The sequence below is a fragment of the Meles meles genome, chromosome 4 (assembly GCF_922984935.1).
Source record: "Meles meles chromosome 4, mMelMel3.1 paternal haplotype, whole genome shotgun sequence".
In the NCBI taxonomy this organism is placed as follows: Eukaryota; Metazoa; Chordata; class Mammalia; order Carnivora; family Mustelidae; genus Meles; species Meles meles.
In genome coordinates, this window is record NC_060069.1 from 40,913,513 (window position 1) to 40,929,638 (window position 16,126).

The 16,126-nt window shown below is 38.6% G+C and overlaps 1 protein-coding gene across 1 annotated transcript in view; it reads right to left on the bottom strand.

Moving 5' to 3' along the window:
- HACD2 (3-hydroxyacyl-CoA dehydratase 2) overlaps positions 1-16,126 on the bottom strand; it is a 120,988-nt gene that overhangs the window by 104,241 nt on the left and 621 nt on the right. The window contains 1 exon segment of the mRNA XM_046003289.1: positions 13,630-13,747. Within this exon segment, the coding sequence (XP_045859245.1) occupies positions 13,630-13,747 (118 nt within the window).

Genomic DNA, 16,126 nt, shown 5'->3' on the forward strand with positions numbered 1-16,126 from the left:
TGGCATTCATCACACCACCCACCTCAGGGATGCTCAGTTCATTGAGGTCTTCAACTAAGAGGTACAAAGGAACCGGCTCTGGGGAGAATTCTTTACAAAGTGGCAGGGCCAGTCACTGGCCAGTGTTGTTCAAGGACCACAGAATGATAACCTGCCTCCCAGTAGTAAAAGTCCCAGGAGAACTCCAGGGACAGGATAGCATCAAGCAGAAACCTAGCCTGTAAAGAGGAAAGCAGGGAGGGGTGCTGTCCGCAGTGCTGAAAATTTTCTGAGGCTAGGAACCAACACCCAAGGGGCAGCCTCTAGAAGCTTGCTAGCATTTCCCACAAGCAGAAACTAACAGAACCATGCAAAGGGGGTCAGGGGAAGCAAGTGACCAAGCAATAAGGTTTAAAGTTGCTCAGCTTTCACCGGTTCTTTGAATTCCCCTAAACTGTGCCTGCCATGTGGTTTCCTACACTCTTGGGAAGAGGAGCACAGAGTAGGTGTCACTCTCAAAAATAGCTTTGCTAACTTTGGGTGAGGATGAGGTGATGTGTGGTGCCTCACTCTACTACTATACTGTACTATACTATACAGTTACTGCATTTTTCTCTTCCTTATAATTTTCTTAATAAAATTTCCTTTTCTCTAGCTTTATTGTAAAAATGCAGCAAAGAATACATGTAACACACAAAATATGTGTTTATCAACTGTTCCTGTTATTGGTAAAGCTTCTGGTCAACAGTAGGCTATCAGGACTTAAGTTTTTAGGGACTAAAAAGTCATACATGGATTTTTGACTGCATGGGAGGTTGGTGCCCCAACCTTTGTGTTGTGTAAGGGTCAGCTGTATAGTGTTTGAGGGCTATCATTTTTTCTTTGTGTGACAGAATAACAGGTTTCTGTTCTAGTAGACCCAATCTCCCCCTTTTAATGGTATACAATGTATAATGCCTCTTCTATCCTGAAAGGAAATTCACAGAGGATAGAATCTACCTACCCAAAAAGTTTTTTAACAATACAATGTTCTGATACGTAAAGAAGAAATAGTAATTTATTTTTTTTTAAATATGTATTTCACTATACAAATGTTTGGAGACATAATAAGGTAGTCAGATATATGTGACAATTTATGAGAAATAAGTTTGGATTTAAAAATAAGAATATCAGAAAGCACTCTGAAGCAGTATAGGACAATGAAAGAGCAGAGGTGCAGACCAACACTAGAATGAAAAACAGTATTAAGATAGTAAGGGACATAAGAAAATTATCCTAACTTAAGTCAGAATAATATACCAAGGTAAATAACAGTCAAAGTAAAAAAAAAAAAAAAAAAAGGCAAGTTCAATATCATCATGAATGAGCCTGGTCTTACTTATTTCTAACTGTGGTGTCAAAATAATCCTTTATGTTATGTTCAGAACGTAAGCAAGAAAAAGGAGGTATTTATTGGACTCATGAGATAGGGAAGGAAGAAAGTATCACAGAAAGCTCATCTGCCTATATTCTGTTGAATGGTGCAACAAGGAAGAGACGGAGTTGATAAAAACAAACCCATACTGCATGAGGCAATAAAGCAGTTGTGTAATAGACTGGTGACAGTTATAGGATAAAACGGAAGAGCTATGGTGATCCCCAAGAAGGCAGTAATAGGAAATATTATTCAGAGTTGTATTTAAAAAAATCCAACAAGATCCCTATATTTCATGTACCTCCACTAACTTAATAGTTGAAGTCTAAACAGCAATCTCAAATCACCTGTTACATAATTTCAGTCTGTTTCATCGCATTGGCAGTAACAACACTATTGCACTGAAATTCCTTTCAGCTAAATATGCAAGTTGGAAATGCTGCAATTCTTACAGAGTATAATGTGCAGAGTGAACAAATTACTCAATTATTTTGAGATGGTATCTTTATTTCACTTGGGTTCCCTCTTCATATAACTGTGATTCTAAAGATGATTCCCCATGATTCCCGTCCCTTGGTTATCCAAACACTATTCTAGGTACGGCAGTGTAGGCATGTTACAAAAGTAATTAAAGTCCCAAATCAACTGACTTTAAGGTATGGAGATTATATGGGTAGATCTGATCCAACAAGGTGAGCCCTATAAAAGCAGAGCTGGTGGCAAAAGCAGGAAGTGACTTCCAGCTGACAACCAGCAAGGAAGTGGGACCTCCAAACTTCAAGTACAAGACCTGGATTCTGTCAACAAGCTAAACGAGCTTAGAAGCAGATTCTTCCCTAGAGCCCACAGGTAAAAGGCAGCTTGACTGACACATTAATTTCAGTCTCGTGAGGCCCTATGTGGATAACCAATATAAGCCCAGTCTCTGACTTCCACAGCCTTGGGTTCATAAATTAATGTTATTTTAAAAACAAGTCAAGTTTGTGATTTCTTTCTTTATTAGGCAGCAACAGAACACTAAGATAACAACTTCATTTTAACTTAAAAGCTTTTGGTTTAATTTCTCATGAAGATATTTTAATATTAATATGTACTACAAAACTATCAAGTTGTATTATAGGGTGGTTAGCTTGGGGGGATATACAAAAGTCAGAGCAGATGCAGGACAAACTTTTACTGAGTTGGGACTCTCTTAGGTGCAGTAAGACATCTAGACACAGCAACTCTACTGTGGCAATAAAAGCACTCTCATAAAATGTGTAGCAAATCTCAAGAGGAAGGAACTGGAACCCAAGCAGCTCTGGAGACCTTAGTTGTAGCTCATGGATTTAATATGACTGGGCTACAGTGGGCACCAATCTCTTTCAACCCAATATTCCAAATTCTTGGGAGAAAAATATCTGATCAGTCCAGCCAGCTATGGCGTGACAGGGAGTCAGGGAGTAGAGATGCCCTTGCTATCAGGAAAGACAAGTCTGGCCGTGGAACTGGGAGAAGTTCCAGGGAGGACAAACTCTCCTGAGCTGGGCAGCTCTAAGACATGTCTACCACACTCATGGTATAGGAGGTCCAGAACTAACCTGAGTTATGTTTACCAGTATCTGGCTACTCCTGAAAATTCTCATACCATATGTATGTATGTATCGTTCCATTTTCTCTCAAAACATTGACTCTATACATTTTATTCTTTATACTTCTGGGTTTTTTTTTGCCCCCTGTAAAGAATATACAGCACTTAGGGAAACTTAGAGGGAAACACCTTTCCCCGCTCTGCTGGCTTCTATAAGAAGAGTTTTCTCCCAAATAATTCTTTTTTCTGTTAATCACTTCATCCCAGGAAAGGATGACTCATCTGAACAGTAAATTTGAGAAGAATAAATGGGGAGAGCTCAACTCAGCCCTACCCTGGGGTTTTCACAAAGAACTCCAAGCTCTCTATTTACTCCATGCCACCCTGGTCGCTGCTGCCTAGGGCAGGGTGGGTGGTAATCTAATTCTGGAGTTCAGTTAGCAAACCCATTCAGTTTGCACACAAACACACAGCTTCCAGCTAGGCCTTTATCACTATACAGTTGATTTTTAGGACTCTGATGCAATTCCTTTGAGTTATTTCTCAATGTTCAGAACATAAGCAAGAAAAAGGGGGTATTTATTGGACTCCCTCAAAGACCCCAGTCCAAACTCATTTTTAAAATCATTTACATGGGCACCTGGGTGGCTCAGTTGGTTGGGCAACTGCCTTCAGCTCAGGTCATGATCCCAGAATCCTAGGATCAAGTCCCATATCAGACTCCCAGCTCAGTGAGGACTGCTTCTCCCTCTGACCCTCTCCACTCTCATGCACGTGTGCGCTCTCTCTCTCTGAAATAAATAAATAAATAAAATCTTAAAAAAAATAAAAAATAAAATCCTTTAACATCCATTTTTAAAAGAGAAAATAGGTGAAATTCCCTTAATTACCATTATTTTCTCTTTTTCATTTAATTTTACCTTTCTTGCTATATTCAGCTCTGTAATTCATTAATTCATTACTTGCTTTATTTTCATAATCTGATAGTAAGATGCTGAACCCTTACTGAACTTAAAATTGGGAAAAAACCAGGGGCACCTGGGTGGCTCAGTTGGTTGGGTGTCTCTTGATTTAGGCTCAGGTCAAGATCTTGGGGTGGTGGGATCAAGGCCTGCATTGGCTTTGCTGAGCACAGAATCTGCTTGGGATTCTCTCTCTCCCTCTGCCCCTTACACAGCTTGCTCTCTGACTAAATAAAATCTTTTAAAACACACACACACACACACACACACACCCCTGGGAAAATCTTAAGGTAATCTAATCTGTGTATTCACTGCAGAGAGTTTAAGACCATGGGGCAAGGGGCACCTAAGTGGCTCAGTGGGTTAAGGCCTCTGCCTTTGGCTCGGGTCATGATCTCAGGGTCCTGGGATCAAGCCCCGCATCGGGCTCTCTGCTCAGCGGGGAGCCTGCTTCCTCCTCCCTCCCTCTCTGTCTCTCTGCCTGCCTCTCTGCCTACTTGTGATCTCTGTCTGTCAAATAAATAAATAAAATCTTCAAAAAAAAAAAAAAAAAGACCATGGGGCAAAACCAAGTCTAAGTACCCAGATTTCTTGTCTCCAGTGTTCTTTTACATATACTGTGACACTTAAGTACAATTCTAATTTTACTTCTGTAACATTTCTGCCAGCTTTTCTATGATAATCATTTACCCATCAACTAATTCCACCCACGTGTTTGCCATGTTCCTCCTGCATGACAGATTGTGAACTCTGACAGTTTCTCTTTGGCTTCTGCTGATAGCAACTTTATCTTATGCTATAACTAGGCGCTCCTGCTTTTCTTGTATGCTTGGTCATGGCAGACTAGTTTGTGCTCCAGTAAACTTGTCTTTCATAGAAACAGGTTGCAGAATTTTGTTTTTTTAAACTGTTAACCATCACTATAACATTTTGTTTTGGAAAAATTAATGAGTATTTGCATAAACATTAGAAATGATGCATTTATGCTATACTCAGTCACCTTGTAGATTTACTGTTACTGCTCCTTTTTCTTCTTTTAACAACAGATGTAAAATCCTGTACTTTATTTTTGCATGTTTTTGCTTTGTGTGTAGTTCACTTTAAATCACAAGGTAATCTATCTCAGCTGCCTATTTTTCTTCCTTTAAAAAAAAAATTTTAATCTTGTTTTTCTCATTTTTATTTCCTGTCATGTATTATATATTATATTTATTATATCTTCTTTTTATTTCAAGCTTCCCAGAAGTGATATATAGACACTCACTAAAATACAGAGAGTAAAGAGGAGAACTTCTCTTTTTTTCTCCCCCCAATACCACACCCCTCCGTGGGGATAAGTACCAGTAGCAATTTAATATGTATCCTTCCACAACTCTTCCAGTATCTGCAACTTGCTTTTTTCCTAGGAATTTTTCCTAATCTGAAAACATTGACATATTTTAATAATTATTCTCATTATTTTCACCTTATGAATTATGAAGTTAAACTCTGGATTGACATAGAATTTACAATGCCTTCTTTTGCTCACTCTCCTTCCCACTTCATTCTACTTGTGTAAGATCTGAATTATCTTATGAAATTCCAAATGGACACCCAGCAATCTGTATCAGGCTCTTAAGCCATGCTGCCCAGTGCAGTGGCCACTGCCCACATGTGCCTATTGAAATTTAAACTAAAAATAAATAAAACTTAGACCTCAGTTTCTTGGGGCATTTGGGTGGCTCAGTTGGTGAAGCATCTGATTCTTGATTTCACCCTAGGTCTTGATCTCAGGGTTGTGAGTTGAAGCTCCATGCTGGAGCCTACTTCAAACAAAACAAAAAACAAAACAACTCAGTTTCTCAGTCCCACCAGCCCCATTTCAAGGACTCAATAGCCACTTGTGACTACCAGCCCCTGTCTCAAACTGTACAGATTCAGAACGCTATCACTGCAGAATGTTCTACTGGACAATGCTCATCTAAATGCTTGGTTAATTTTGTTTATTTACCTAGGAGTTAAATACCCTTTGATAAGGTTCTTTCAAGGCTTCATTACTTTTTGTAGGTATTTCAAAATGTCTCCATCTGTAGCAAATTGCAAGATTATCTAGGCACCTAACGCTTTCTCCTAAATTCATGTGGATTTTTTTTATTCTTCAAAATCTAAAGTCCTAGGCTGTCTTACTATTACATTTTAAGATCTCTTTTCTGCCAGAAATTGCTTATCTTTGGGGTGCCTGAGTAGCTCAGTGGGTTAAGTCTCTGCCTTCGGCTCAGGTCATGATCTCAGGGTCCTGGGATCTAGCCCTGCATCAGGCTCTCTGCTCAGCAGGGAGTCTGCTTCCCTGCTCTCTCTCTACCTGCCTCTGCCTACTTGTGATCTCTGTCAAATAAATAAAATCTTTCTAAAAAAAAAAAAAGAAAGAAAGAAATTGCTTATCTTTGAGTTTAGAAATTTAACAAATAGGTGCCCAAGAAGTGAAAGGATTTTTTTTCTTGAAAAACAGCTTCAGTGTGGAACTCCATAATACTCTCAATAGCCATACTAAGTTGGTCTTTCAGTTCAGAAAAGTTTTCTAGAATTTTTCCTGATTGTTTATGAGTTATATGTTCTAACCTTTTCTGTTGCTGGTGCCCTTACTTCTTGACAAGCTGTACAGCCAAAATCCATTTTCTAGATATGTTAGTTCTATTACATTATTATTAGTCTGTAGAATTTCATTACTTTCCCATATATTCATTTTTCTGTTGTTCAGATAGTCATTCACACATTAGCTAATCCACCAAAACCATAGTATCTCTGAACCATTTGGAACTACATATTTTGTAATGTTCTTTTCTACATTTCAAGTGGTGAACTCTGAACATTCCCAACAGCTGCTCTGTAATCTATTTAATCTTGACTGTAAGTGGGAATTTTTACCTTTTCTTTTTCTTTAGTATAACCTATTTATCTGTACTATGGCCTCCTTCCTGCCTTGTACTGATACCATCAATATTTTCATTTCATTAAAAAAAAATTTCTGCCCACTCTTTTCTATAGCCATTAGCTGTCTTACCTGTTTGAATGCTGTCTCAATTTTCTTCTATTTGCTTAAGTTATCTAACAGTAAGGGCTGTGTGGGTGGGCTCCATTTCCCCAGGCTCCCTCTTCCCTTCTAATGTTGTGACACTTCTTAATTACACCAAGTTATATTTTACCTCTGGTTTTCACACTGTTTCTGAAGGTGGCTTGTCTGAGGTTTGTTGTCCTTTGTGTTGGATATCCCCCCTATGCTCTGCTACCTCTTCAAAAGCCTCTTTTAGAGGTCTGTTTTCCTAAAACAAGTCTTATAATAAAGGTAGTCTAAAATGTTCATATAGCTTGTGTTTCAAAATTTCTTTTTTAAGATTATTATTACTGGGAAGTTAGCATGTTTTCACAAGGAAGGAAAATATTACAAAAGGTGGTCATGTCCCCAGACAAGTACACAAAAGTAAACTTGACCAAGATGTGCCTGAAGCATGCTATTGTATTAATAATGAACTTAACCTCCTAGTATCTCTATACAAAAAAGTCATCTAGTATTTGAGGTAAACAGAAAGAAAAACTGGCAGGGAGACAAGATGGGAGCCCCCCCCCCTTCTTAAGGACACTGCAAGTTCTTAACATTTTGTTGTATTTTAGAGAAATACTCAGAATCAGCTTCCTGAATATGCAATTAAACAGAAGAAAGTTATGAGGTGAGGCAAAATGAGTCAGACCAGATTACAGCGACAGGGTTTGGAAAGTGGTAGTGGGGTAAGAATATCCAACAAAAGCTCCCCCACTGCCTCTCTGGAACCAGTTCTGCCACTGCAGACCCACTTTGGATTCCGTGGGATATCCTATAAACTAGACCAACTCCAGGAAAAGATTGCAAATAAGCCTGGGGTGTTTTTCCCTTTCTTTTCGTAGGTGAGGGGGTTCTAAACGATAGAAGGATCTGGAAGAGGATGGGAAGGAAAGAGAATCCCTGTGGTCCCATATGCATTCCCAGCTGGACATTGGTCAGTTACGTGGTATATATAGTGATGTACATATGTTGAAGATGATCTGTATCAGTCTCGACAATTAATGTCTTTGCAGAGCAGTCCTTAAAACCACTGGAATCACACTGCCACTCACTGAGGCTTCTCTAATTATAAGTATTTAAAGTGTCTTTGCTATAATTACAGTTTTATGCTAACTAAATCCAGATTCTCTCAGAAATAATTTTCTTTTTCTTTAAAGATTTATTTTAGAGAGACAGCAAGCGAGTGAGGGTTGGAGGAGAGGCAGAGGGAGAGGGAGAGGGAAGAAAAGAATCTCAAGTAGGCTCCCCACTGAGCACAGAGTCTGACGTAGGGCTCAATCCCATGACCCTGAGATCATGATCTGAGCCAAAATCAAGAGTCGGCCCTTCAACTGACTGAGCCACCCAGGTGCCCCTCTCAGAAATAATTTTAAAATGTCATAATACATCATTAATCTACCAAATTTTTTAAGATTTTATTTGATATATATAGAGAGATCACAAGTAGATAGAGAGGCAAATAGAGAGAGAGGGGGAAGCAGGCTCCCTGCTGAGCAGAGACCGATGTGGGGCTCGATCCCAGGACCCTGAGATCATGACCTGAGCCGAAGGCAGAGGCTTAACCCACTGAGCCACCCAGGCGCCCCTCAATCTACTAAATTTTAATCTTTTTTTCTTTTAAAGATTTTAATTATTTGTCAGAGACAGAGAGAGAGAGTGAAAGAGATTGAGCACATGCAGGGAAAGCAGCCGGCAGAGGGAGACGGAGACTCCCTGCCAAGCAAGAAGCCTGATGTGGAACTGGATCTCAGGGCCCTAGGATCACAACTTGAGCTGAAGGCAGACGCTTATCCGGCTGAGCCACTCAGGCATCCCTACTAAATTCTAATCTTTAACTCAACTCTAACAAAGCTGGAAAGATAATTTTTCCTTATCAGTGAATATCACAGATTAAAAAAAAAAAAGTGAAGAAAACTTATCCACAGCTGGAGATGAATTTTTTAAAAACTGAGTTGTAGGAGCACCTGGGTGGTTCATTAGGTTAAGCGTCTTTGGTTCATTAGGTTAAGCGTCTTCGCTTAACCTAATTGACCTTCGGCTCAGGTCATGGTCCCAGCATCCTGGGATTGAGTCCCACAGTCAGGCTCCCTGCTCAGTGGGAAGCCTGTTTCTCCCTCTCTCACTCCCCCTGCTTGTGTTCCCTCTCTCGCTATCTCTCTATGTCAAATAAATAAATAAAATCTTTAAAAAAAAAAAAAAGAGTTGTAATTTAGATACCACTAAATTCACCCATTTTAAGTGTACAATTCAGTGGTTTTTAGTATGTCTGCAAGGTTATGCAATCATCACCACTAATTCCAGAATACTATCATCACCTTAAGAAGAAATCCTGTACCCATTAGCAGTCACTCCTCATTCTCTCCTCCCCACAGTTTCTGGCAACCACTAATCTACTTTCTGTCTCTATGGATTTGCCTCTCTGGACGTTCACATAAACAGAATCATATGGTGTGTAGTGCTTTGTGTCTGGCTTCTTTCACATAGCACAATCTTTTTAAGATTCAGCTGTGTCATAACATGTATCAGTAATTCATTAACTTTATGGTATGGAAATTTGTTCATCCATGAATGACATTTTAAAAATCTATTTTTTGCTACCTATGTTAATTAGCTCTCAGGATTACTCAAGATTCCACTCAAGACACACCATATGTATTCATACACTCACCTCTTGGCTTATAAGATTATCAGTATATTTTATTTTCTGTCAATTTAGAAATCATTTTGTACATTATGGTGTTGGTTGTATTTTGTTTCAGTAGTTTGATAAATACTTATTGGGCTTTCCAACTAGCACCACTTTTTCTAGAAATTACCCCTTCCCTCCAACTTCTATATGGTTAATGTGACCTTGCTGCTGTCTACCAGGTCCAGGAATGAGACCCTGATTCAAGATAGACAAATTAGGCCCTTCACTGGGAAAGCGGAATTGGGAGTAGGATTCCATTTCCAACTAGACAAAGAGAGAACAGCAGAGATAAGAGATGGAGCAGAAATCCCCAAGTTCCCTACAGGCTGTATCCCTGTCTTTGGATTCCGTGGGCTATCCTATAAACTTATCCTAAGTCCCCTTACCATTTAAGTTGGTTAAGGAGGTTTCTGTAGTCTCCAGCCAACAGCCCTAGTATAATCATCTACCCAATAAAATTTTAAGGTCTTTAGCAGTAAGGGCTCAACCTCCATAGCACACATTACAACAATTCAAATGCATACTTAATCAAAGGATCCCCTGTGGAGTACCTTGCAAAATTATCTATAAAATGCACTCAAGACGTTCTCCAATGTAAAAAAAAAATTAGGATTTGTGTCTTTTTATAAAAATGCTATATTATTGTATCACTGACTCAACATATCTTTGCACCCATTTTGCAAAACATTAATTTCCTCAGAAACAACTCCATCCCATTTGCTCTTGCCTGATATTTAAATCTTTTGAAAAGTATAGTGTTACATTTTCCTAAGAAAACTGGAAGCTTCTCACAAACAACAAGTCATCTCTATTCGCTTTTTAAGCAAACTCCCACAAAAGCTACTAACAAATAATCTTCAGGGGCAGCTGGGTGGCTCAGTCCGTTGTGTCTGACTTTGGCTCCGGTCATAATCTCAGGGTCCTGGAATCAAGCTCCTACTTGGGCTCTGCATACAGCAGGGAGACTGCTTGTCTCTCTCCCTGCCCCTTTCCCCCAGCTCATGTACTCACGGCTCTCTCTCAAATAAATAAATAAAATATTAAAAAAAAATTCAGCGTACAGAAATACAAGTAAGTAACCTCATTTATAGTGGTGTGCATATACAATGATGTGATGCATACACACACACACACACACACACACAGAATATTACTCAGCCATAGAAAAGAAAGAGCCTGCCATCTGAAACAACATGGATGATTCTAGAAAGTATGCTAAGTGAAATAAGTCAGAGAAAGACGAGTACCATATGATTTCATTCATATGTGGGATTTAAGAAACCAAACAAAGAAAAAAAAAAGACAAATCAAAAAATACACTTTTATCTTTAGAGAACAAACCAGCAGTTACCAGAGGGAAGGTGGGTGGGGGATGGGTGAAATAGATGATGTGGATTAAGAGCACACTTACCATGATAAGCACTAAGTACTATACAGAATTGTTGAATTATTATACCGTACACCTCAAACTAATACAACACTGTATGTTAACTATATCAGAATTATAATTTAAAATAAGGCAAAAAAGATGCAAAAAGATAAAAATCAAAGATATAGAATGTTGGGAAATTAAAAAAAAAAACCAACAGACTCTTAACTATAAAAAAAAAACTAGTGGTGGCAGGAGATAGGTGAACAGATAGAGGAGATAAAGAGTACACTTATCTTGATGAGCTCTGAGTAATGTACAGAACTACTGAATCATTATTTCACACCTGGAACTATTAATACTGTATGTTAATTATTCTTCAGTTAAAAAAAGTACAACGATATCAAGCATACAGAGATATAAATGAATGACCTCCCTGGAATCATTCTCTCCTTTTCTCCTCTAGCAAACAAGATATATTGTCAAATATCAATCATTCCCAGAAGGATAACTAATCTGTAATACAACGACACTGTGCACATGTAATTATTAGACGATAGAGGTTTCGGAGGCAGGAAACGTTCCTTCATCAACAACTCAGGAGACACAGTTTCCTAAGTCGGTTCTCTTGCCCCAGGTTGAGGGGCCTGCTGCTGTAACTGAAACTGCAAAGCTAACTTCCCGCTCTTCCTGGGAATCCTCACTTCATTTTGCAAAGTTCTTTTCCCAAAATCAAATCCAGGATTTGTCACCTAATTGGTTCTGAGTGGGGATAACAGAGATAAAACCAAAAATCCAAAATGTTTTCTTAAATCCCTGTTAAAAATTCTATAGGGATAAATGGGCTAATCCTTCAAAGTGTTAAGATTTGGTTCCTGAGTGGATTTTGTAAAACATATTAACATCACTACCTTCTCTAAGACATACTGAAATTTAAAAAATTGTACTTCCAATACCACAAAGCTTATAGAGATAGAACCCCTTTAAATTACTGAAGAATTCCAATCGAGTACAACTGTGTACCATGTCAAGCATTGGGGCAGTTTCTCATGGCCTTGGCCCCAAAGCTTCTCTGTGGCTGAAGAGAATTGTCTTGGCCAAAGCTCTGAGAGGCAAAGTACTATTTACTTACTATTGGCACCTTCCACAAAAATTTTTAAACTCCAAGTTTAACAAATGGCCCACACAAGGACTTGTTGAAGTTCCCTCAGACTCAAACTGTTAGGGCAGGAAGAGATTTTGGAAACCTACTTTAACCCAATTATTTCACAAATGAGAAGAAGGGGTGGACAAGAGATAAATGACTTGCTCAAATTCACAGAAATGATCAAACCAGCAGAGTTAGAGTATGGGTCCTTGATTTGCAACTGGAAGCTCACTTCCCCCTACCATCTGACTAAAATGTGTAAAATGGACAGTTTTGAAACCTCTGCTTTCTGAAAGAAAAACCAAAAAAAAAAAGAGGAAAACTACAACTTTCTGTTTCAAATGTGAAGCTGAGAGATTAAAGTGTTACATGTCAATTCCTGGAAGTAAAAGGTAATATCCATCCAAATGTCACGATGGGCTTGCCCTGGAGGCTAAGTGAAATGAAACCGAACACCAGATTTTTGCTGCAACCTGAAGGTTTTTTTTTTTTTTTAACCATTATGAACTATAGTAACTATTGATTCTGTGTGCCCAAAGCTACCCCATTCCTCCTTTTCCATTAACAAAGCCTACAGTTCCTTGGCCAGAAGGATGGGCATATGTCCTAGACCTGGCTAATCAACAATCTCACAGCACAGGTCTAAGTAAGGCCAAAAAGAATCCTTCCCTAGAACTTTGATACAGATGCAGAGTAAAATAACTCCTCCCCGCTTTCCTACTATGTGGAGAAGGCAGTCTGCAGTAGGATAGGCTAAGACCAACATTCAAAGAGAAACAGACATAAATGGAGATGAGAGATGGAAAGAGTCTGACAACGTCAAATCCTTGGGTCTCATTCCTGAGTTGGTTCCTTTGAGTCAGTAAGTTAACCCTTTATCTTTATCAACTATAAAGCCAGTAAATTCCTTTTTCAGCTCAAAATACTCTGAATCGGATTTCTGTCACTTGCAACTCAAAAATGCTAACATATACTGACCCCAGGAGACAGAACTAGATATGCTACTCTTAATACAGGGAAACTGATGAACGTTTATTTAAGAAAAATGTTTTGATGCATGTAGTCAGGCTCTACTGTTTCTTGTACCTACCATGTCTGACATCCTACACTCACCGGCTTCCCTGTTTCCATTATAACCTGGCTGCTGAAAGTATCTGACTTTGCTAACACTTTCCTAGGATTTCCCTAGAATTAAAAAAAAAAAAAAAAAAAAAAAAAAAATCCTATTATACGCTTGTTTCATTTGATTTTCAATAGAAGCTGAATGTAAGATATGTTCTGGGTAATATAGATTAAATGAGATTTTACCTTATCTAGACTGTCAAAAAGATAATCTAGTCATCAACATTATAGTATGCTATGTGGCAAGTTTTCAAATTTTTAACAATAGACACCAATAAGAACAACAAATCTCAGGACCTACCTCTAGTAAGGCTCCAGTTTGGAAGAATTTCAAAGGCTTTTCAATGGAATAATAAAGGCTATGATAGCTACCCTTAGCCAGGTATGCTCTGACCAGACCAACTGCTATAACCAGCCACCTATGAGAAAGAGGAAAAACAGCAATCAGGATATTAAAAAAAAAAAAAAAAAAAAAAGGTAGGAAAATAGGACTGGGGGTAATAGAAAATCTGGTGACAACACATACTGTTAAAGGTGACCTCAAGAATCAGTAACCCAGATTTATCAACTATGGCCCTCAAATGCCAAGCTGTAATGCACAGAAATGTTACACCACCAGCACCCAAGCAAGAGTGCTCAGCAAAAGCACAGTGGCACCTCACCCATCTGGAGCTCAGCTTTTTGGCAAACTTGCCTGTTGAGAACAAGGCCAAAATGGAGAGAATAAGCTAAATTGGTCCTTGAGCAGCTAAATTAAGTGCCAGAAAGTCTAAGACAAGAGAAAAAAGCTGTTAAAGGAAAATTTTAAATGGCCTGTGCAGTCAAAGACTCTGTAATAATAATAGGGTGGAGGAAAGATGTTTTAAACTGTTTTCACAAGTATCTCACAGAAACATACCCATACCCTACTCTTTTAAAATTGCAAATGAGATAAGAATAAAAGGGGCGCCTGGGTGGCTCAGTCATTAAGTGTCTGCCTTTGGTTCAGGTCATGATGCCAGGGTCTGGGGATGGAGCCCCGCATCTGGCTCCCTGCTTGGCGGGAAGTCTGCATCTCCTTCTTCCACTCCCCTTTCTTGTGTTCCTGTTCTCACTCTCTCTCTGTCAAGTAAATAAATAAAATCTTTAAAGCAAAAAAAGAAAAAAGGTAAAAATAAAAGGTTTAAAAAAAAAAAAAAGATTTTCTTAGCTGAATTTCCGAAAATCAATTCAGTAAAAAAAAGGGATAGATCAATGCAAAACACAAAACAGGGGAACACTTAGGCATATCACTGTGAATGTTATATTTCTGTTCTGCCCTTCTCAAAATGAATTTCTCCAGCCCCGTAATTTTAAGTACCATAGTGAAACAAATGGACCTTTATTATTAAGGTTTGTCTCCATAAAAGCAGTAACAGATTTACCTAAACAAATGTACAATCCTAACTAGGCAATGGGTTATATGGTATATGTTATTTTCAGAAACTATCATACAAAGATTATCAAATAAGAATTTGCAAAAGAAATGAAATCCTTAATGATATAACTGTCCCAGGACTAGCAACCTACACACACACACATACACACACACACACACAAAGACTACTTTCTCTCAAAATCCCAATTTCTTTTTCTTTTCTTGGCTTAAGACACCACTCCCCATCCTCCAACACCTAGAAATAAAGGCTTCTTTCCTTCTTCCCCAGTGTACCTTAAAATCTCTCTCCAGCCCAATGCTCTCCTTAATGGCCTTGCCTACAAGAATTTACATATAAATACAAATACGAACTCCTGAAAGGTTTTTTTAAAAATCACTCTGACCATTTTCACAATAAAGAAAACTTGCATCTGTATTATTTCTCCACTGAACTGGGAATCAAGGGAAATAGTTTTTAGATCTAGATTACCAGCAAGTCAAGAAAGTCACAACCTCTCTGAACCTAGGTTTCAACACCAGCCATTTCTAATGAAGCAATCAAGTCTACAATGCTCCCTATATAACTGTGTGAAAAATGCAAGGTGCTGAAATGCTAATCTGACATTAGCATTTGTGTTAAAAAGGGCGTGTGTCTATGTGTGCGTACAGATTTGCTTTCATCAGCATCTGGAGGAATCACAAAATTAGCACCTCCTAGGAGGGGATCTGGGTGGAAGGGAAGGGTGAGAGGGAGTTTCACTGTATGCTCTTGGGTATATTTTTGAATTATGCACCTGCCAATGTAGTACCCATTTTAAAAATAAATAAAACTAGATGTTCACCCTACAATTCTTTAAACTTTTCTGCATCTTTGAAAATTTTCATAATAAAATGTTAGCGAAAATCTTTTACAAATGATGGTTGGCTCAGTCGGTACACCAAGCGACTACTGATCTCTGGGTTGTATGTTCAAGCCCCACATTGGGTGTAGAGAGTACTTAAAAATAAAATATAAAAAAAATAACAAATTGTCTGATCCTGTGATCCTCCGCACCAAAACTAAGGGATCAAAGAACTGGAGGAACCCTGGAGATCACCTAATCCAAACTCTTTAGTTTTACAGATGAAAAACTGAGGACAAGAAAAGCAAAGTGATTTATAAAAGGTCACACAGATAGCGTCAGAACTAGAACTAAAAACCTGCTGTGACAAGGGATGGGCTAAAATGGAGAAACAAGAGGAGGTAAAACCTGTTTAAAGCGTCTATCTCCCTCCTCCCAATAACTCCGCCTTTCACCTTCCCTACCCCAATCCACCCTAAAAAGTCTCAGCTCATCTAAAGCACAGCTCTGCTCATGTCACTGGTCAAAAACTTTGAACGCTTTTCCATTACCTCTCGGAT